This window comes from Salvelinus sp. IW2-2015, linkage group LG7 (genome assembly GCF_002910315.2).
Source record: "Salvelinus sp. IW2-2015 linkage group LG7, ASM291031v2, whole genome shotgun sequence".
In the NCBI taxonomy this organism is placed as follows: domain Eukaryota; kingdom Metazoa; phylum Chordata; class Actinopteri; order Salmoniformes; family Salmonidae; genus Salvelinus; species Salvelinus sp. IW2-2015.
The window spans coordinates 4,683,594-4,706,855 of NC_036847.1; the positions used below are offsets into that span (position 1 = coordinate 4,683,594).

Here is a 23,262-nt window from a genome sequence, read left to right on the forward strand (position 1 = left end):
TGAAAAAGAAGGGTCAACACTGCAAATATTGACTTTTTGCATCACCTTCATGTAATTGTCAATAAAAGCCTTATGAACACTTATGAAATGCTTGTAATTATACTTCAGTATTCCATAGTAACACCTGACAAAAATATCTAAAGACACTGAAGCAGGAAACTGGAAATTCATATTTGTGTCACTCTCAAAACATTTGGCCACGACTGTATACTAACAGTTGAGGAGCAGTGTAGTGCCATGGCATGGATGGATGGCATGGCATGGATACTGTTAAAATGTCCCCTGGTGAATGTAGTCAGGCTTGGTCCAGCCTGTGAATTTTACAAATTGTTGCAGGTTGGTGCAAGGGACGCTTAGTTGTGGACCAATGAAGGGTCCTCTCAGAAGTCTGATTTCACCTCCCACCCATTCCAAACCTACCCTACTGTAACACTTGATGTAGATCAGAATGATTTGGATGGGTGAAAGTGATACGGAGTAGCTCCATCCATGTCATCTTTAGGCCAGTGGAGCTTTCACCATACTGCTTTCACCGACCTTATAACTTCAGGATTCGGATTGGACAGTAGTGCCCCCGTGGATTGGCAAGAAAGTTCTAGCACAGCCCACTTTTACTGGCTCCGAAGTCGTGCACCTCTACCTCGCTCCCCCCTCCATCAGTTCCTCACCTCACAACTCCCCTCATCCCTCTCTACAGTGCGATCTGCCCCCCTCGGCTGGAGGCTCAGGTTTATCTGGAATCAAGGTGAAAGCCATTCAGGAGCCGCGCGCTGTAAGGTGAAGGAGCGGTCCGTCACGAAGCCGGGGGGAGAGCGAGCGATAAGGACTGGGAGCGGGGTTTGACTTTTTCAGCGTAAATTCTGATTTGAGGGGCGAGCGGGAAGCCATGTCTATATTCTCAGCTCTCGGGCTGCTCTTGCTGTGCCAGCTTTTGGCATCATCTACAGCACAGGTAAGCGGTGGCTTTGGTGCGCCCGTTATCCGTCCCTAATGTTTTCATCCGACACCTTGTGCCCGGAATTGCTGTTTGTATAGCTTCTTTGTAAACTGCCTGAAGAATTTGTAAGCACTCAACTGGCCTGATGTTCTCATTTAGTTAATAGTTTATGCGTTCTGCTGTGGACGTAAATGTGTCAGTCGAATCCTTCCATGATAATTAGGCTTCCTGCAAGGTGGTCATATATAGGCTATTTGTCATCCATTTTGATATGAACCTTTGACCCAGTTTAATACATAGGTTATATATAGACGGGTTCGATTTTTTCCTACGTGTTAGTTCCTTTCTTGTTTTATAAGGTTGTATGTAGCCTAGGTGTCGATTTGTTCAAAGATTTCTGAATGGGTTATTGAAACAATGAGGACTGATGTCTTTTCAGTTACCTTTTTTAATTTACTTGTGAGTTTATGGAGTAGGGGTTATGGAGTAGAGGCTAAAGAATGCAGAGCCCGAAGTTCAGTGGCCTGTTCACAATGACACCTTTGTTCATTCAGCCGTGCTCCTTGGAAGCCCTAGGAATGACCTACGCTTATTAGTCCAGTCTGAAATTAAATAAAGTATATTTTTCATTATATTATTACACTTAAATTATTAGTTTGTGACCCTAGAAATTATTTGCGCTGCCTGTGCGTAATTGGGGTCATTTCTGCGCTCAAGAGCTCGGTTGTATAAAGGCTATTTCATGCGCATAGCTTTGTCATCATATATTTTGTGATACATTTGATTGTTTTTCACAAATTCTTGGAACGGAATCATCGAAATGTATTTTTTTTAAATATTTTTAGTTTATTGTTTAGGAGATTCGAAGCAATGTAATTAAGCAATAAGGCCCGAAGGGGGGAGTTATGGCCAATATACCACGGCTAAGGGCTGTTCTTTAGTACGACGCAAAGCAGAGTGCCTGGACACAGCCCTTAGCCGTGGTATATTTGCCATAGACCACAAACCTCGAGGTGCCTTATTGCTATTATAAACTGGTTACCAACGTAATTAGGGCAGTAAAAATAAATGTTTTGTCAAACCCATGGTATATGGTCTGATATACCACAGTTGTCCGTCAATCAACATTCAGGGCTCGAACCACCCAGTTTATAATATAATATAACCTGAAGCCTACCAATGTGGACACTTCTTTTTCGTTCTGAATAATGATGCACGATCAGTGCACACTATTATTGGAATACTTTCAACAACAAGCATTAAGACTTGGATATATATATATATTTTTAGGTACAAGGTTTATCCTGTATATTTTTTCATTCTTAATGCGCACATTCCTTCCATGCCCATTTGGACATAAAGCAGCTTGATTTTAGACCATTTATGAAGATGTATCACATGATAATACCTATCTGTCTTGCGGATATCTGTATTGATTTTTGACGTCTTGGTTTTGTGTCGCAGAGACCCGGCCCACGAGGAGCAGTCGGGCCGCCAGGACCCCTGGGACCCGCAGGGAAGGATGGTACTGACGTGAGTTAGCTAGCCAGACACCGAAGCATGAGGGGCTCTCTCATTGGGTTTGAGACCACTGTAAAGTAGTGGAGTGTAGTAGAGCTGGGTTTTGCTATCCAATTACCGAATGAAGTTGTCATCATGGCTGAGGCAATCAAGTAACTTGTTACTTTAGCACTAGCTTGTCAAACAAAACACATTTACTTATGTGGACCTAAATTAGGATTTATGCCAACTTTTTATAGGGAAGATGTTGTCTTTAATCCTAATAATAAAAGTAATTTGTACGTTTCTAGAATGTTTAAGGGTGAAAAATGTTTTTAAAAGATGAGTTTATTCAAGTTGTAGCCTACTGATTAACAACAACAAAACTGAAATCAAATGGATTGAAAATCCAAGTATGACTGATATTCTATTTCTAATCCCAGCTGATCGAGTTGTATCAATTTCCCATCATTGATGACAGTGGTGTTTTAGTATCGGTCTTGCAATCAAATTGTGGTCAAATGCTCGCTAGTCATCCAGTTTATAAGGGATTGACTCCTCCCACTGAGAGTCTTAACCCTGCCTCACAGGTAGTTAGTCATCGTTAAACACAGGCCTTTTATTGGCCAGAGGGCACCCGATGACACATCAGAGCCAATCATGATAGAAATGGGAAAAACCAAAGGTCGCAACTTAAACCAGAAATCAAGTTCATACTTGTGCTATATGTTAGAGGGGAAATCTGATTATGTGCTCAAAAAACCAAAACACTAAGGCCTATGGTCTCAAACCGTACAATAACTTGATATGTTAATGGCCCCCAAACAGAGCCTGCAACTTTTCTGATCTCATAACAGAAATTCAAATACATTTGATATTTTGTGTCTATCAAACCTTTCGATGTCGGGGATTGAATAGCTGTGTTGCTTGAGTGGAGTAAAGTCAATTCGCCACAGTTTGGAAGGCCAGCCAGCCATACAGAAGACCCATTCATTCATACATTCCCCAACCCTACGAGAGCATCTAAAGTTACCTCTCACACCTCTTTTCTCGCCACCCTTCCCTCCCTTCTCCTACCCCGTGTCCAAACCAACCTGAGGCTTTCATCATGTGACCATTCCGCTCAGTCTTTTAGCAATGTTAATTTTCCCCCATTGCCCACTGGGAGATTTAGGGCAGAGGGTAACTACAACCTCCTGTGTGTTAAAGCACTTCATACACACAGTCTGTATATCACTGGTAGCCATTCGACATATAGCTTTAGATGAGTTTCATTTCAGTTGTGTTGTGATTGACCTTTTATGAATAAAATGGCCAGCAGGACGTCCGTATTTCACAGCTTTCTGCTGAGATGGTATTATTCGTCTTTAAACACACACACACACACACACACACTCACAGTAATTTGGGTGGCATTTGTGACTGTGGACTTGTATTAACATATAACTTAATCACTTGTTATTTAAGGACATGATATGTCCAAAATCTGTCCAATTCCCAGACTGAAGTCAAAGGCCTTTGAGATATGTGTCCTTTTGGAATCTTATGTTGTTTCTTTTGATTGACAGGGCAAAGATGGCCCTGCTGGACTTTCAGGGAAAGCTGTGAGTATAACAACAGAACATAATCTTTTACAACAACAGATCAACAATAAGGTTTTGTAAGGTGTTTGATTGTTCTAACACAGACCTGTTCCAATGTTTTAGGGACCCAAGGGGAAAGCAGGGGGAGCAGGAGGACCAGGGAACCCAGGCCTGCCCGGCCTCCCAGGGGTGGACGTAAGTGACCCGTAGAAACTCACACACACACACTGGTCTTGTTATTGATGCGAAAGAGATTGCCTGAATCGCTGTCATAGATAACCCAGCATGCACCTATTAGATATGCAGTAGCTTGAGCTATTGATACCAAACTGTACTCCTTGACACTTGCTTCGACTGCTTCCCAGTATTCACTGTATCTCATCGTGTAATTGACTGCCCGTAGTCGACTGAATTGGACTGAACAGCCATTTACCTGCATACAGAACGAGTAACCTGTCCTCTATTCAGTGAACAACTTGCTCATAGCTACCTCTTTGTTAGAGAACTTGAATGAATTATCCCATCAAATGTGTCCCCCCGTCTATTCAAACAGTTGATTTGAGTAATTTAGACGTAAGAAATAGCACAATATAATGTCTAATAATGTTTCAATGATGTTGTGATTCTTCCTCAGGGATTGACAGGTGCTGATGGGCCTGCAGGGAAGGACGGTCCTCCAGGGGAGTTTGTAAGTGAAGCGCCTATCGGTCCCCCAAGGTCCCTGCGAGGCTGTTTGCCTCCGGATGTGCCTCGTTAACTTTAATGACGTCTTTAACTAAAGACTGCCCCCTTTGGCCTGATCAATCAGCCACTAAAACACACAGATGCGTTCACACGCATACACGGGTGTGCACACGCACACACACACACACACACACAGTATGTACAGAGTGACAAAGGCATTAACGATTTGAGGCGCCTCAGTTAGCTCAACTTGTGAAAACCCACCCGGAGAGCTGGTGTTGTGACCTTAGAATGACCTTAGGCTGAGGGAGGTGCCATCCAGTCCTCTGTGTATCGTATCTGTATGACCCTACAGAATAGAGAGAAAGGGGGTTAGTTACATTGAGCTCCTTGAGACCTTGGTGGGCTTAAGCTGGTACCTACTCAGGCCTCTGTTTTCTCCCTGTCGGGACGGATTTGTCGAGCTGGCTCTGGCCCTTTGTGGGAATGTTTTTAATGAGGGATAGGGTGACACTGAGTCAGATGTATCTAGCGCTGGCCACTGCTTCCCTAATCCCGCCTGGAATGCGCACAGCTGCCCACCAATCAGGCCAAGACTATAGGAAGTAGAGGGATCTGCGGCTTGGATACAGGAGGAAATAAATACAGTCATCCTCTGAGGAAGATGAAGCGCTGAGAATATGAAGGATGGCATGAAAGCAGTACAGCGCAGGAGAACGTAATGGTTTTACCTAGCACCCCCAGAACTGGGTATGAAGTGTTGGGAGTCATGCATTAAATGCGAGCTATGAAAGGATGTTAAAAGGGTCCTGTGATCACAACTTGAAGGGAGTAAATGGGTCCGCTGTCAAAAATGGAGGCAGCCCTCTGCAATTCAACTAATTAGTCACACTAATCAGGAAGTGGGTGTTTATTTCCTGGCTAACATCCATGCACTAATGGGATGAAGCTTGACAAGCTTGGACATTCTCTACCTCCCCCTGCTCACACCGAGGAAGGAATTTGGGCTGAAGCTGTTTTCAGAGCAAAACACAGTAGCTACATTTTCAGGAAAAAATACCTTTCGCTGTCAAGACATATCGACCACCTCCCCAAAAGAGTCACTAGATAATGAAGTTCACCGATGCTCTTCAACACACACAAGCAGTCTTTACTGCTTAGACTAGAGGAAGATACTGTATGTTCTCACTATTAAAGGTGCTACACATAGAATTTTTGCATTGTAATTTCAGAAAATGTCCATAATATATCTGGTGCTAACAGTGGAATGATGTGTTTCACGGTATCACTTACCCGCCAGTGTTGTGATTGGCTGTGATATTCGCCTATTGATTTCTCCCGCCGGAGCAGCATCTGTTGTCAAACTGGGAAAGCTGTTCATACTTTGTGGCTATGTTATCTAGTGGAAATTGTTCCGTCATTTCCTGGTTGCTCAAACTCTACACTGTTCGCTCAATTTCAGTTTATGTGAAAAAACAAGCACTGAATAGTGTAGGCAATCATTTTACCATCTAAATCGCTGTGAATATATATTTTCAATAAGAAAAAATGTAGTTTTTTTTACAGTTTTTTTAAGCTGGTGGTAACTTTCACATTTTGGTCCACCAGCTTCAAGTAGCTGTAAAATAATTCAAACAGAGAATACTAGAGATACTGAGAATAACAGTAGAGGGATGAAAAGTGAAAACAAACCACGACACATTCCCATACATCACAGGAGACATGCACGCGTGTGGCTCTGTGTGTGCATGTGTGATATGTGCTCGTGTGCAGGTGCATGCGGGCGTAAGTGCTGTGTACTGTATATGTGCGTGCATTTATGTGCTTGAGTGCGTGCAACAGTGTCTGTGCATGTGCGTGTGTCTAACTGTGTGTGTTAGTGTGTGTATTTGTGCAGCAGTCTAGTCTACACTCATCCAATATAAAGTCAGTTGGAACAGTGTGGAATGCAGTGTTGGTTGCCATGACACCACTGTGTTAAGTCTCATTGTGAGTCTTTTTCTCCCTCACACCACACAAACAGTCCAAACACAGCTGAGATGGAGGAATGATGTGGTGGGCAGTTGGTCTGGAGTGCTTGTGTGTGTGTGATGAGGGGGGGGGGGGGCAGAGAGGGTTGGGGTTGGAGGGCAAAGGAGGGGGGCAAAGGGAAAGAGAGAGGAACAGGGAGGGAGGGGGGGGGTGGATAGAGTGAACAGGAAAAGGGGCACAAAATAAGGAGGAGGGGTGGGGGGCATCTCTATTCTACTCTTGTTCTGGGTCATATCAGGTCACTGCAGCACTTTCCAGCATAGGAAAAGTGTACGCAGTCTACATTTGTAACATCTTATAATAATGTAATCATTTCGATTGTTTCCCACCTATTTGGACCAAGGCAGTTGCTCTAGTTTTGGCTCACTGATACATGACTCGATGTCGACACGTCATCCCCTCCCAAAGACCTCGAAAACCCAGTTTTGGCACAAGAACATGCAAATAATGTTTTAGGTTTTTAACCTAGTTCTCACCTAGTTTCATTGTATCTGTTGAAGTTGTCTGAGGGGTCGTGTGTCTTTGTCACTTACAGGGCGATGCTGGACCTCCCGGGCCAGGTGGACCTCCTGTAAGTACAAGTTCATCTTCCACCTCTTACATGCCCAATAAGATACCAACGTAGCCTTTATCACCGGCCCATGTTCATAACCTCTATTACACCAGACGGATCACTAGAAATATGAGTGTTTTTGATTACACACACTCACCTGTCAACAGCTAAATCTATGACTAGGGCCCAGAGTTTCCTGGTCGAGTCACATGGTCAAGACACATACAAATGTTCCCAGTTATAACACAAACACCACCTACAACACACCACACACACACACACACACACCACACACAACACACACACACACACACAACACACACACACACACACACACACACACACACACACACACACACACACACACACACACACAACACACACACACAACATCACACACACACACACACAAGCACACACAGATGAATGTTCACGCATCGTATATTATACATACGGAGTGTACTGTCACAAGCCTTCAATTACAACCTATACGTTTGAACCATGATAAATCATCAGCTTGTTATGACGATGCTCATAAGTTGTCTTATGTGTATGTATTTGTATGTAGTGATATGTATGTCTTAGTATGCCTTTCCCTGTCTTCCGTAGGGTCAGAGGGGACCGGGAGCTCCAGTGAGTACAGATGATCAAAACCAGTTTCACTTTTGCTTTTGTGTGTGTGTGTGTGGTGGTGGTGTGTGTGTGTTGTGTGTGTGTGTGTGTGTAGTCGTGTGTGGTGTGTGTGTGTGTGTGTGTGTTGTGTTTTTTTGAATTGTAGCTTTGTTGTGTTGTCCATCTGTGGTGTGTGTGTGTAGATATTTTGATGTCTATTATGACTTCTTCTTAGTTACGCAGTTGTTGTGTATTGTCCGACGTGCCTGCTGCGTGTGTGTGTGTAGATATTATTGCATGTCTATATATGACTTCTTCTAGTTACGCATGTGTTTGTGTATGTCCGTGCCTGCTGTGTGTGTGTGTGTGCTCTCACCCAACCCATTTCTATTGTTTCCAGGGACTACCAGGAGCCAATGGGCTTGCGGGCGGAAGCGGGCCACAGGGACCAGCAGTGAGTGTTAAGATCAATTAATGAATTCATCCCGATTAAGAAAGATGTACAACAGACAGAAAACAGGGAAATATACACTTACACTTAATCACCTCTTTGACTGCCACTACTTGATATCTAGTGGACTCCCTGGTAATTCATGACAAAGTAATCAAGTTTGCAAGTTTAATGTTTAACTACTGAATGACAAGTAAAATCTGCAGTACCAGAAGCAGTATCACTCCAGGACCAACACTAGAGATCCCTGAGACAGAGAAGACAGGCACGTCTCTCCAATCCAATCGTTTTCCCATAGTGGAGTAGGGAAAGGCCCCTGGAGAGAGAACCAGGACTGATTGGAGTGATCGTGATGAGGCATGATTTCAGTTGAGCTTCATATCGGAGACGCTGGTCAGAGGTTCAGCAATGGAGCGTCAGCTTTGATTTCCTTTATTTTAACATGATGAGAGTATGGGGAAATCTATGTCTATGCAGTGATTTTGGTACAGTTTATATGCAAATGAATCAGGTTGATTGATTGACTGATTCTAGCCTGTGTGTTCCTTTTCCTCTCTCCCAGGGCCCTGAGGGTCTTGCAGGATTGGCTGGGCTTCCCGGCCCTGACGGACCCCCAGTAAGTACAGAACATCTACATGATCTGTTGATTCTCCACCTTAGTGACATTGTTATTGCTGCCATCAGTCAGGGATGGATATGCGTGGTCACACAGATGTGGGATGAAGAAATGCTTAAAGAAAGACAGATGGAAGTGTTACACATTCATTTGGGCTCCTGAGTGGCGCAGCGCTCTAAGGCACTGCATCTCAGTGCTAGAGGCGTCACTACAGACCCTGGTTCGATTCCAGGCTGTATCACAACTGGACGTGATTGGGAGTCCCATAGGGCACAATTGGCCCAGCGTCGTCCGGGGTAGGCCGTCATTGTAAATAAGAATTAGTTCTTATCTAGTTAAATGAAGGTTAAATAAAATGTATAAAAAAATATATATCAATCTGAACTTCATTCTTTATTCTACCTCTCTAAGGGTCTTCCTGGGGCTCTCCCTGATGGCAGTGGAGATCTGTTGGTAAGTATCAGGACGTTTTTTCAGACCCAACACATTTAAGTACATCAACCCTGTACTGTGCTGCATTGCTATGCACACCATTGAACAGCAATGGGACATTATTTTTACTACATGCCTTTGCCTAATGCAGTGTTGTCTTTCCCCTTTATAGTGTCCTGCCATCTGTCCTCCTGGCCCCTCCGGCCCTCCAGGAATGCCTGGATTCAAGGTGGGTATAGTACATTGCTGCTCTACCTTACTCAGTGTGCCTTTTAAAGCTCTGAAATGTGTGCTTTTCAAATGACCGTTTCCCCCAGGAACATGACAGCTAAACTAACTGTTGTGTATCTCCCATTCTCATGATCTACCCTTCTTTGTCTTTCTTTATATCTCTCGCCATCCCTCTCTAAATATGTTTCCCTTGCTTCTTCTGTATGTCTTTCCTTCCATCCCCTCTCGCTCGCTCTTCATTTAGGGTCACACAGGACACAAAGGAGATAAGGGAGAGCTCGGGAAAGACGGCGAGAAGGTGAGATCAATAAGAATGAAACTCAGAGAGCAGAAAGGTTTACTAGTCTGAAGTGTTAATCCAGATGTGAAATACCTATTGTTTAACTGTGTGTCCTGTTGTCTCTCCCAGGGTTATGCTGGCCCATCTGGTCCTCCAGGTATTCCCGGCACTGTGGGCCTGCAGGTGAGGGATGTCACCTAATGTGGCTCGAAACACAGACATTTTTATCTGTTGCCTGTTTGTTTAGATTGTCCATTGCTATGCAGTGTTGATTGTTCTGATTGACTCTTATGGTGGTTGTGATTGATTCTGATTGGTTCTTAACCCTCCTGTGGTGTTGTTTCTCAGGGTCCTCGTGGTTTGAGGGGACTTCAGGGCCCGATGGGGGCAGTAGGAGACAGGGTGAGTACCATGCCTCTGAATGTCTTTGTCACAGACCTCTCTGTCTTTTGTCTGGAACTTACAGACCAGCACTTCAATAGGCTGCAGTGGAAACGCTATGTCAGTTTCCCTGATTGTAATGCATCTACTGTCTCTCTCTCATTTTTCTTTTTAGGGTTTACCCGGTTTCCGAGGCAAACCTGGTATTGCTGGCGTCATCGGCAAGACAGTGAGTCTCTCCTTGTTCGTACTATCTGTTGAGTAGTGTATAACTCGTACCTCACTTCGGCACTGGTGTTTATGTCATTGCGTTAGCTGTCTGCCATTGGTCCCATCAATAAAAAGCTCTGTGTGTGTCATTTGACAATTCCAGGGTGATGTTGGAGAGAAAGGACCAGAGGGATTTAGAGGGCCAAAGGGCGAGATTGTGAGTAAATAATACACACATGCTGTACATTTTTGTATTGATATTTGCATGTCTGACTGAACATCCTATTTACAGGCAACTCTGATCTCTAATGAAATAGCAGACTAAACAGTCATGTGACGGTACATGGTGTGAGTACAAGAGATTGTAAAGGATCTAGTGGTGCACTACAAACTGTTCAGGTAATGTAACATTGTTCCTTGTCATTTCGCAACAGGGCAAAATTGGTCCAAAGGGAGTTCCCGGGGGATCAGGACCTAAAGGGGACCCTGTAAGTCTTAAAATGCAAATCTCTTCAAATACACATCCATAATCAAATGTAAATCTCTCACGAAAACAGATATTGCAGATCTCGGACCCCCTGACCGACAGAGTGTTTCTCTCCTCCACAGGGCATCCCTGGCAGAGACGGGAAAGATGGCACCCAGGGACTGGATGGCGAGAAGGTAAAGTGGCGCCCGTACCTCCCAAAATGCTCTCTGCTCTGCTGACATTTCCCATGAGCCCGCGGTGGGTGTGGCTGATGTCATAGTGACAGTGTTTCTCTGCGTTGCCAGGGCGACGCCGGGCGGAATGGGGTACCCGGTGAGAAAGGACCCAACGGCCTTCCTGTGAGTATCAAACCCAGTGTGTCTCCCTCCCCGTGCCCGTAGCTGCTGTGTAAAGCATGACATTATCTAGCGTCCCACTGTGTAAAGTTGGCCATTATCTGTCCCACTGTATCCTACTAGGAGATGCCCTTAAACCTGCACACTCTAATGACCACACAATCATMTCTAACTCAGTCTCTCACAGTGTGTTTACTAGGCCCGTCCCATATAATCATAGTACTACTGTGGAAACTACCCCAGAGTCATGTTTCTATGTCTGTGTTTCAGGGTTTACAAGGAAAGGCTGGCGCAAAGGGAGCCACAGGAGGAGTTGTGAGTATGACAACAATGCCTAACCAGGTCATGAAGACAGTGATTTCATAAAGACACGGATATGATGTATACAATGGGGCCATAAAGAGAAGGATATCATAGTTTTTACCACCGCAGAGATCATATTAAATTATGCAGTTCTAATATGTAATTCTATGGTTAAACCCCAAGTCGCTATTCACTATTTCCACACCGTGGGGGAAAAATTGGGGGAGTTCTCATAGACGGCCAGCAAAAAAAGCCTCCATTTACATGTTGCTTATGAGTGCATTTCACACTAGTTTTTGGTTCTAATTGGATTGTAAGGGCTTGTATGGATGTCCTGCTTAATATAATGTTTGTGACGTCGTTGTAAATCAACTGCATTATACAACAACAACAAAAAACACTTCAACTTAACCTTCAACCAGTAAAATGGCTCTTTGACTACAGCCTATGTCAATGAGCAATACCATTTTAGGTAACAACTGCTGCATCCAAAATAGGCATTTTGCAACTATCACAACCAAATGTAATTTTAGCAACTTTAAAAGCAACAATCAAAACAACATTGCAAGCATATGAGAACACTCCAAAAAGTGTTTTTGTTTCAAAGTAAAAACGACGTAAATCTTGGCTATTTTCTTAGTGATGTCATAAAGCCATTGATGTCACAATGATATTATGCAATCAAAAGATGGAATCATACAGCTAATATTACAACTGAAATCATAGACCCAGTTGGTATTAGATATAACGTCACAGCCCTGCCCGCCTGTGGGGAAAACACAGCAGCTTTTCGCCATGTTTGTTTTCTTTTCTGTATAACTAAAAAATCGAAGTTGTCTCTTTTACAATAGGAGTCAAATGGAAAGAATGTTTGTTTCCCCCAATTTGTGGGCGTGGTCGAGGGGGATTGATTCTTATTACGTGAATACAGACTCAAAAGAAACAGCAAGTGGTGTCATAGTCAGTGATGTCATCAATGTGTACTGTGATGTCACACATCCAGTGACGTCACAAATGGTATCATACAATCAGATAATAAACCATACAGACAGTGATTACACCAATTATGTCATGCCAATTACAATCAAAGGTTCCCTGCTCAGATGTTGCATGCATCAACCAATGGCTGCGTGCCACTTCATCAACTGTGCCGTCAGGAACCAGATTGCAATAACATATGATGCGGTTAGCTAATACTTAAAATACCTATGCAGGTGGAACCATTGGAGCCATACAGACAGTAAAGTCACAAATGACATCACACTTTCAGAGGAAATACACACAGTGGTGTCACAAATGACATCATACAATTAGAGGAACCATTAAGCCAATGGCAGTGAAGTTAAGCCACCACATAACCCTTCTGTTAACCCTTTCCTTCCCAGGGCGACCCAGGAGAGATGGGAGAGGCAGGGCCGTCTGGAGAGCCAGGTATTCCTGTATGTATCTGATGGGCTTCTGGGACAGTAGGGTATTTTGGGGGTGTCTGTGTGTTGTGGGTTGTTTTGTTGCATTGCACTTGTGGTGTATCAGCTCGTCTCACCTGCCTGCACCATCATCTGACTCCTCCCACAGGGCGACATCGGTATCCCAGGAGAGAGGGGCGAGGCGGGACCCAGAGGAGTGGCTGTAAGTAGTCTAGGTCAAAGTTCAATACCGTATCCATGGAAACGTGGCAGCAGAGTGTTGGGCCAGTAACAGAAAAGTCACTGGTTTAAATCCTGGAGCCGACAAGGTGAAAAATCAGTCGATGTGACCTTGAACAAGGCACTTAACCTTAATTTGTTGTAAAACAACACATTTCACTGTGTGTGACAATAAAACATTTTTTTATTTGTTTTATTACCAAGTAGAATAGCAGTCAACATATCAGAAGTGTTTTTCCTGACCGTTAGAAAGTATGGTTAAAACAGAGTGTAAAATTTCTGCCCTGCCATAGCTTCCCCAGTCAACTGTAAGTGTTGTTATTGTGAAATGGAAACTGCCAATGGAAACTGCAGATGGAAGCAACGTCAGCACAAGAACTGTTCGTCAGGAGCTTCATGAAATGGGTTTCCATGGCTGAGCAGCCGCACACAAGCCTAAGATCACCATGCGCAATGCCAAGCGTCGCCTGGAGTGGTGTAAAGCTCACCGCCATTGGACTCTGGAGCAGTGGAAATGTGGTCTCTGGAGTGATGAATCACGCTTCACTATCTGGCAGGCCGACGGACGAATCTGGGTTTGGCGGATACCAGGAGAACGCTATCTTCCCCAATGCATAGTGCCAACTGTAAAGTTTGGTGGAGGAGGAATAATGGTCTGGGGCTGTTTCTCAAGGTTCAGGCTAGGCCCATTAGTTCCAGTGAAGGGAAATCTTAACGCTACAGCATACAATGACATTCTAGATGATTCTGTGCTTCCAACTTTGTGGCAACAGTTTGGGGAAGGCCCTTTCCTGTTTCAGCATGACCATGCCCCTGTGCACAAGGCGAGGTCCATATAGAAATGGTTTGTTGAGATTGGTCTGGAAGAACTTGACTGGCCTGCACAGAGCCCTGACCTCAACCCCATCGAACACCTTTGAGATGAATTAGAACGCCGACTGCGAGTCAGGCCTAATCACCCAACATCAGTGCCCGACCTCACTAATTGTCTAGTGGCTGAATGGAAGGTCCCGCAGCATTGTTCCAACATCTAGTGGAAAGCCTTCCCAGAAGAGCATGATTTTGGAATGAGATGTTTGACGAGCAGGTGTCCACATTCTTTTGGTCATGTAGTGTATTACCACATTACCTCGTGATGAGTCTGCTGCTCTCTCATTCTCTCCCATTATGCTTACAACAAGTCTGGAATGAAACAAGAGCACAGAGGCGTTATTACAAGGATTTCAACGGCCAACAATACTCAACTCTTTCCCTAAAGTTTGGGTGTGACATTCATTTTCAGTTCTAAAGCTTCTTGCCCATAAAAGATAAGTCATAACTTCCTGGATTACTTGTATTGTTTTCATGTGGACATTAGCAAGAGAAAACAAGATGGTGTTACACATTTTATCCATCATCTTATTGTTTGTTTGAATATACATTATGATGATTGAGAGAGGATGAGGATGAAAACTTCCCCTTATTAGTTAAATGATAAAACACAATCGGTTGTGATTAACTAGGAGACTGTTGGATAGCAACATACAATATGAGTGAGAAAGGTACAGAGGAACAAAGATCATAAACCCCCCCCAAAAATGCGAGCATTACTAATAACAGGGGAGGTTAGAATTTTGGGGGGGCGGTTAAGAGATTCTCTGGTTCGAATCCCAGAGCTTTGAGGAGGACACTTAACCCTAATTTATCCTGTAAGTCACTCTGGATAAGACTAAAATGTAAATATAAGCGGTAAAACAGATATGTATGAAAATACCCTCAAATTAAAGATGACATTCTGTACTATCGCCTCATATGAAAGATTTGATCTCAAATCTGAAATGCCGGAGTATAGAGCCAAATGTACATATTTTAGCTTCACTGTCCAAATAAATACGGAGGGTAGTGTATATTGTCACACTATATACACACAGTGGCCAGTTTATTAGGAACACCATCCCGTTCACTAAAATGGTTTTCTCCTACAGACAGTGCGTAACGTGGCCATGGCTTGCTATATAAAGCAGGCAGACAGGCATCGAGGCATTCAGTTACTGTTCGATTGAACTTTTGAATGGGCAAAACGAGTGCGTGGTATAATCATCGGTGCCAGGCTTTCCGGTTACTGTATTTTAGAAAAGGCCGGCCKCCTAGGCTTTTCACGCACAACAGTGTCCAGGGTCTACTGAGAATGGTGCGACAAACAAATAGCAGCAGCTTGTTGATGAGAGGTCGAAGGAGAATGGCAAGAATGCTGCAAGCTAACAGGCGAGCCACAAACAGGCAAATAACAGCGCAGTACAACAGTGATGTGCAGAATGGCATCTCGGAACTCATCGGTCCTTGTCACGGATGGACTATTACAGCAGACGACCACACCGGGGTCCACTCCTATCAGCTAAAAACATAAAGAAGAGTCTCCAGTGGGCACGCGATCACCAACACTGGACAGTAGAAAAAGTTGAGAAACATTGCCTGGTCCGACTAATCCCGGTTCCTGTTGCGTCAAGCTGATGGCAGAGTCAGGATTTGGCATAAGCAGCATGAGTCCATGCCCCCATCCTGCCTGGTGTCAATGGTACCGGCTGGTGGCTGGGGTGTAATGGTGTCGGGAATGTTTTCCCTTGATTCTAATTGAGCAACGTTTCCGTGCCCTGACGAATTCAGGCTGTTCTGGAGACAAAGCGGAGTGCGACTAGGTACTGGAGGGGTGTACCTAATAAATTGTATATAGCTATATTCTCCTCCAGTTAGATGGAGGCAGTGGTGAAGACAGGAGGGTATAAAAGAGGCATGGATGAAAGAGGGTCAGAGACACAGAGGGGATTTTGTCTTTGGTTCCCCATCAGAACCCTGGAGGGAGGGAATTCAGGATACAGCCAGGATATAAAAGTGATTATCATGCTCTACACCAGGGTTTCCCAAACTGGGTCCTGGGCCCCTCCCCCTCCACGGCTGAACGTTTTGGTTTTTGCCCTAGCACTACACAGCTGATTCAAATAACCAACTCATCGTCAAGCTTTGATTATTTGAATCAACTGTGTAGTGCTAGGGCAAAAACCAAAACGTGCACCCAGGGTGGGCCCCAGGACCGAGTTTGGGAAACCCTGCACGACATCAACAATGACTCGTGGGCCTCTTTCTTCAAGCGCAACTGCAATATCCTCCTCTTACCAAGTTATAAACAATCATGTCCTTCTTTATTGGAGTCTCTTAAAAAGGTCAGGTTTGAATAACAGATCATATTGGATGAGGGAAGGCAAACGGTCAAAGGTCCGGATGAGATGTACTTCCTGTGTCTGCAGGCCCTGATGTACTTCTTGTTGTGCTAACATTATGTTGTATATTTCCCAGGGGGGCATCGGACCAGCGGGCAACATCGGGGTTCGGGGCAGCAAAGGCTTCCAGGTCAGTGGTATGATGGGATACATCCTTTCTGGACAATCCCTGAATGAAATTCTGTGTCATGTGTTGGAGGTCTTCTGATGGTGTCTATGTCATGTTCAACAGGGAATAAAGGGGGCTCTGGGGGACCCTGGCCTTCCCGGACCAACCGGAATCCGCGGCGGATTTGGTGAGAGGGTGAGTGTGACCCCGAACAGAACGCTTGCTGGCCAAAGGCTGCAGAAGTGACCAACAGTGATGTTCACCCTGGGGATTTGAACATTTCACCATCGGTTTCCAAGCCCACGAATCCCTATTCACCACACAGATGTCCTTGTGGGAATAAACAAGGCCTTTTATTTGTAGCTAAGCTAAAGACAGATTACAGCTATTGACCATCTGAACCAATATTGGACTGCACACAAACACGCACACACATAGCTCCTCCTGCCACACCCATTTAGATCAGAGCAGTGTATGCTCATAACCTGGACAGTGTGGGCTTACTCACTCCAGCCCTAACGGTGTGTACTGTACTGTACCCAGGAGAGAGGTGAGGAAGAAGAGTCCTGTTCAGTAGCCGAGGGCAGAATACAAAGCCAGGCTTTATCCAGCTTCCTGCTCTGTCCCACTCCCCCCCCCCCCCCCTCTCACTCAACGCACACAGTCTGCCACTATGGAGCCATGGCTCTGCTACTGGTCTCCACAACCACTGACTCTCTTTCATTCAACAGTCTCTCTCTCTCTCTCTCTCTCTCTCTCTCTCTCTCTCTCTCTCTCTCTCTCTCTCTCTCTCTCTCTCTCTCTCTCTCTCTCTCTCTCTCTCTCTCTCTCTCTCTCTCTCTTCTCTCTCTCTCTCTCTCTCTCTCTCTCATTCTGTTCCTCCTGCAGGGTCCAGTCGGAGCATCAGGCCCTAAAGGAGACGTGGTACGTACACATGTACTACACTTGTAGCTCCCTACAGTAGGGGTCAAAGGTCAAATTAAGTTGAGAATCATAATACCATAGAAACCCCGTTCCAACTGTCTTCATTCAGTGTGCTCATGGGGTTACCCTGCTTCTTACCTAGTTAAATATATATATATTTTTAAATAAAGGGTTTAGAGAGAATCTTGCCATTGATAATGGGAACGGTTATAGAGGTGGGAATATGGTTTTATGGGCTCATTATGGAAGATATTGTGGGGTTATATTTTACTTTTGTAGGCACATAACCAAAGATGGATGTGATATTTTCTATGGAAGCTTCCATGCACACCCAATTATTGTTATTCAAATGAAAAATGATAACCACTAACTAAGTGGCATCAAAAAATGCTTATTTTGTTTTCTGTTCAGGGTGTGGCAGGAGCTGATGGTTTGCCCGGGGAGAATGGAGAACCTGTAAGTTATCTTTCATATTTTAAGTTCAGCCAAATTAATATACATCCAATCAACATGAAAACACGTGTGTCATCCAATTTCTTTTGTCTTATTTGTCATTTTCAGGGTCCATTTGGTCCAGTTGGCCAAAAAGGAGAGGTGAGTAATCTCTTTATCTTCATCCAAACTGTGGAGTGAGTCCTTGTCAGTGTTGAATGTATGTTTGACAAACCACAATATGTTTAGAGCCTAGATTCAATCAGGTCCAAGCGTTAACCGGTGATAGCAGACACCCGCATTGCTGATGTTTTGGTGGTGTCAGAGATGGAACTGTGTTTGAGCAGTCAAATCGGTGAGCAGCTGCTCTTGCGATCATTGTCACAAAGCCACACCCGCCCCACTCCTGTTACAAGTTCAGAATGAGAAAGGGTAAGCTACATAGAAATAATTACACTCAAATGGAAAAATTATTTTTAAAAATATTGATGATTTCTACTACCCAAATCGAGGTGTAGATTACATCTCATAATCCAGTGTTCGAACTTGTAAAGAAGGCTGTATGGGATTTCTGTTACTGCGACTCCATGCAGTGGGAGCCACTTGTGGATTTGACAGCTCTAGCTAAAGTGGATCTGATTGAATAGAGCCCTAGGTCCAACTCCATTCGTTGACACATATTTTACTGGCAGGTTTGTCCCTCTAGATAACTACCACAACAGTTGTGATCACATTCACTAGGCGTACAGTCAAAAACCCTACTTAGTTGGGCTTACTAGACCAGTCTATCATTGACCCCCTTTTTCACAATCTCACACATCTCTTTCCCTTATTATGGTCTCTCTCCCCTCTCTATCGTTTCTCTCTGATGTGTTGCCAGAGATTTGGTGTTTGCACTAAGTGCTGGTGCCCAGGCCAGACTGCAACACACTAACTCATTGTACGGGATCCCTGCTCACATTCCAGGATTAGCTGGATTAATTAGCCTGCCGTACGATTGTTTAGCCCACTCTCTGCCATGCTAAGCTGCAGCACAGTTTACCTCACAATTAATGTCATTGCAGCCAAGGCACCGATGTGGCTCGCTAACGCTAACTGCTGCTAGCTACAGCAGCTCTCACACTYAGGATTTGTTGTGATCATTCAAGGAATGATCAAATGAGACGTATGTACACTCCCACACGGATGTTCTCAAGGAAGCACACAACTACAGTGTTTACTTTCCCGACGCTCTTTGATAGGTCAGGTTGTTTCTTATTCTGGGGTCATCTCAAATGAACTACTGAACCAGAAACAGTTGGGCTGTCTGATTCCCTCAGATCATAATGTTGGAGAAGTTCGAAGTTTTGCCACAGAGTGCAATAGACATTTTTTACATTTACATTTTAGTCATTTAGCAGACGCTCTTATCCAGAGCGACTTACAGTAGAGTGCATACATTTTATTACATTTTTACATACTGAGACAAGGATATCCCTACCGGCCAAGAGCAGACGCTCTTATCCAGAGCGACTTACAGTAGAGTGCATACATTTTATTACATTTTTTTTTTTACATACTGAGACAAGGATCCCTACCCCTACCCCTACCGGCCAAAACCTCCCTAACCCGGACGACGCTATGCCAATTGTGCGTCGCCCCACGGATCTCCCGGTTGCGGCCGGCTGCGACAGAGCCTGGGCGCGAACCCAGCCCAGCCTGGGCGCGAACCCAGAGACTCTGGTGGCGCAGCTAGCACTGCGATGCAGTGCCCTAGACCACTGCGCCACCCAGGAGGACCTACACTTTCTTCCCTTCCAACTGAACACCTCCACTGAATTTAACTCTGTTTGACATTTACACAAGAGTTGTATATTTGATTTCGTTTTTTTTGTTGCGTTTACAGTCTGGGAAGCGTGGAGAGCTGGGACCCAAGGGCGTGGTGGGACCACAGGGAGAGCTCGGAGCCAGAGGGGTTCCTGGGAAACCAGGCCTCATGGGCTTTCAGGGTGAACAGGGTCTGTCCGGAATCGCTGGCAAGATTGGTGTTCCCGTGAGTAACCTCTGAGTAACTAGGGTTAATGTAAACTTGGCAAGTTGGTGTCCCTGCACCAAGAATGCCTCGGATCGACTGAACTGTCACTGACGACACCTGCTGAATTAAATATGTCTTCTCTGCCTCTGTTTTCAGGGTAAACTGGCAAGCGAACAGCACATCAGAGAATTGTGTGGATCTATGATTGATGGTGAGGATTTTGGAGATCAAAAGGGTTGTAGGGTGCAGTGTCCTTGTCTTTCTTTAAATTACCAAAAAGGGACATGAACTCCTTTTTGACAAAAATATWTTTTGCAAATTTCTGTTCCTCTGTCCTGCCTCTCTCAGATCAGATTGCAAAGCTGGCTTCCAACCTCAGAAGACCCCTGTCCCCTGGCCAAGTGGGTCGCCCCGGCGTTGCCGGATCTCCAGGGAAGCCAGGCGAGACTGGGTCTATCGGTCACCCCGGCTCCCGTGGATCTCCTGGCTACAGAGGACTGCCTGGAGACCTCGGAGACCCCGGTCCCAGAGGTAAGTAGCAGGAGATGCACAGGGCCATGCCGAGAAACATACAGCTCAAACCGCCTATGTGATCAGCACAGAGCAATGGACTAACAGATAGTAGCTTTGCAGCACAAAACGTATGAAGTGTACAGACAGGTGTGACCATCTCTAGTATGTTAGGCATATTGCACAGTTCTCATAGTAGTGCCTTTTTTTAAACATTGTTTTCCGTCTCTTCCACAGGTGATCTTGGTGAACAGGGTGACAAGGGACCCATTGGAAAAGCCATCGAAGGGCCCATTGGAGACCARGGATACCAAGGTATGACAGTTTATACACCGAGCATTCACAGTGAGTGTGGTTTGGGCTAGAATGATACACGTTAATGGGTAGCGAAGGGGAGTTGTATCAGTAGACTCTCTTTGCCACAAACCCCTTCTTTGTGGGACATCTGAGCCTCTAWTTAAGAGTAACGCAGGTTTCCCCTGTGTGTTTGAATTAGTGCGTACTTGTTGGGAGACTTGGCTCATTCCCTGCACTCTTGTTTCTGTGCCCATAGGTATCCCAGGAGTATTTGGAATCGTCAAAGACGGGCGTGACGGATCCCCRGGAGATCCAGGAGAACCCGGAGAGGCAGGTAGGACAGGAAGGACYGGGCACTCGGGCTCSCCAGGAATCTGCGACACTACCGCCTGCCAGGGGGCAAATGTCCATGGGAAAACCTCCAATCCCAAGAACCATTAAACATTACTTCCCTCATCCCGGAACGAGCTACCCCTGGGAGGAGAAAAGATGAGGAAGAGATGGAGGAGAGGAGAGAGACGAGTCACATAATGTCCTCTTTCAATGTATTTAAAACAAGACGGGAACAGTAACGACAGATTTATTTTGAGGAAGAGAAGAACGTCCCAAGAGTGTTAARAGAAGGAAAACAGCAGTTTGGGAAAACAAAGAAACAAACTGAGACTAAAAATCTAGACTCCACCCATCCATGAAGTGGACAAAGCTGAGTAAACATTTGACAAGAGAGCTAGAAAACACCAGCATTGCTCCAAATACCATCAAAAGTGAATAACATTTATTTTATTTTATTAATTAAACAACTGAAAAACAACTTTACTGGAAAAGTGCTTATGGGCCATTATTTTTCAAAAGTATGTACTTGTGTTCTTTCACTCCCTAAACATTTTACATTTACATTTACATTTAAGTCATTTAGCAGACGCTCTTATCCAGAGCGACTTACACATTGGAAAGTTCATACATATTCATCCTGGTCCCCCCGTGGGAATTGAACCCACAACCCTGGCGTTGCAAGCGCCATGCTCTACCAACTGAGCCACACGGGACCAAACATCTTGCGTCACATACCCCTCCTATGGAAGACAAGTCTCCAAAACACGACAACCGTGATTGTCCTTGCAGTGAATGTGTATGTGTCAAGGTCCTTTCTGCATAGACCGCGGGTGTTACCTCACAAGACAAGCTTACGAAATGTCAAATAGGAAGATATGTGCCAGTGAGCAGAGTGAAGTCTGCCAAGGAGCTTTGCGGGTACCGCAACAGGCGATGAAGAAACCCAAGTGCCCAGATATTTTGTATATTGATGCAACCACAGTATTTTCCAACTCTTGATAGATTCGTTTACTTTTCAATCAGTTTGTAAAGTGCTTTTGTCAGTTTCCTTTTTTTTCCATTCGTTTCACTTTTCATGATTACATGTTTGATTTTAAAATCTCCCCTTCCAATATGTTTTGAAAATAAATACAGTTGTGGATGCATCAGAAATTGTAATTGTACAATAACACAATTTGTGTTCTTTATCTTTTTCATTTTGCAATGACCACATCCACTATATACCGGTGCTGTAACTATTAAATATACATGACTTTAAATACTATTTATTATTTGTGGGTGGCTGTTGTAAGATGCTACAGCACCATGTTGTAAGAAATAACAAATAAAGCCACTTTTCAGTGAAATATTACTCTTTTCTACATACAATGCCTTGCAAAAGTATTCATCCCCCTTGGCATTTTTTTCTATTTTGTTGCATTACAACCTGTAATTTAAATGGATTTTTATTTGGATTTCATGTAATGGACATACACAAAATAGTCCAAATTGGTGAAGTGAAAAAAATTCCTTGTTTAAAAATGAATCTAAACAGAAAAGTGGTGTGTGCATTTGTATTCACCCCCTTTGCTATGAAGCCCCTAAATAAGATCTGGTGCAACCAATTATCTTCAGAAGTCACATAATTAGTTACGTAAAGTCCACCTGTGTGCAATCTAAGTGTCACATCTTCTGTCACATGATCTCAGTATATCTACACCTGTTCTGAAAGGCCCCAGTCTGTAACACAGCTAAGCAAGGGGCACCATGAAGACCAAGGAGCTCTCCAAACAGGTCAGGGACAAAGTACAGATCAGGGTTGGGTTATAAAAAAGTATCTGAAACTTTGAACATCCCACGGAGCACCATTAAATCCATTATTAAAACATTTAAAGAATATGGCACCACAACAAACCTGCCAAGAGAAGGCTGCCCACCAACACTCCAAGACCAGGCAAGGAGGGCATTAATCAGAGGCAACAAAGAGGGCAAAGATAACCCTGAAGGAGCTGCAAAGCTCCACAGTGGAGAATGGAGTATCTGTCCATAGGACCACTTTAAGCCGTACACTCCACAGAGCTGGGCTTTACGGAAGAGTGGCCAGAAAAAAAGYGATTGCTTAAAGAAAKAAATAA

General features: G+C 44.4%; 1 protein-coding gene across 1 annotated transcript; it reads left to right on the forward strand.

Annotated features, from left to right (window-relative positions):
• The first annotated feature begins 525 nt into the window (after positions 1–525).
• On the forward strand, positions 526–22,499 carry LOC111966226 (collagen alpha-3(IX) chain-like). Its single transcript, XM_023990696.3, has 32 exons — positions 526–952; positions 2,402–2,470; positions 4,006–4,041; positions 4,144–4,215; positions 4,655–4,708; positions 7,271–7,306; positions 7,898–7,921; positions 8,301–8,354; positions 8,914–8,967; positions 9,379–9,420; positions 9,572–9,628; positions 9,875–9,928; positions 10,040–10,093; positions 10,259–10,312; positions 10,467–10,520; positions 10,665–10,718; positions 10,936–10,989; positions 11,111–11,164; positions 11,276–11,329; positions 11,597–11,641; positions 13,015–13,068; positions 13,205–13,258; positions 16,606–16,659; positions 16,762–16,833; positions 17,527–17,562; positions 17,974–18,018; positions 18,124–18,156; positions 19,880–20,026; positions 20,165–20,219; positions 20,357–20,539; positions 20,756–20,833; positions 21,072–22,499. Exons 1-32 carry the CDS (start codon positions 887–889, stop codon positions 21,254–21,256), a joined length of 2,037 nt encoding a protein of 678 aa, XP_023846464.1. The 5' UTR covers positions 526–886; the 3' UTR covers positions 21,257–22,499.
• The last annotated feature ends 763 nt before the right edge of the window (positions 22,500–23,262 follow it).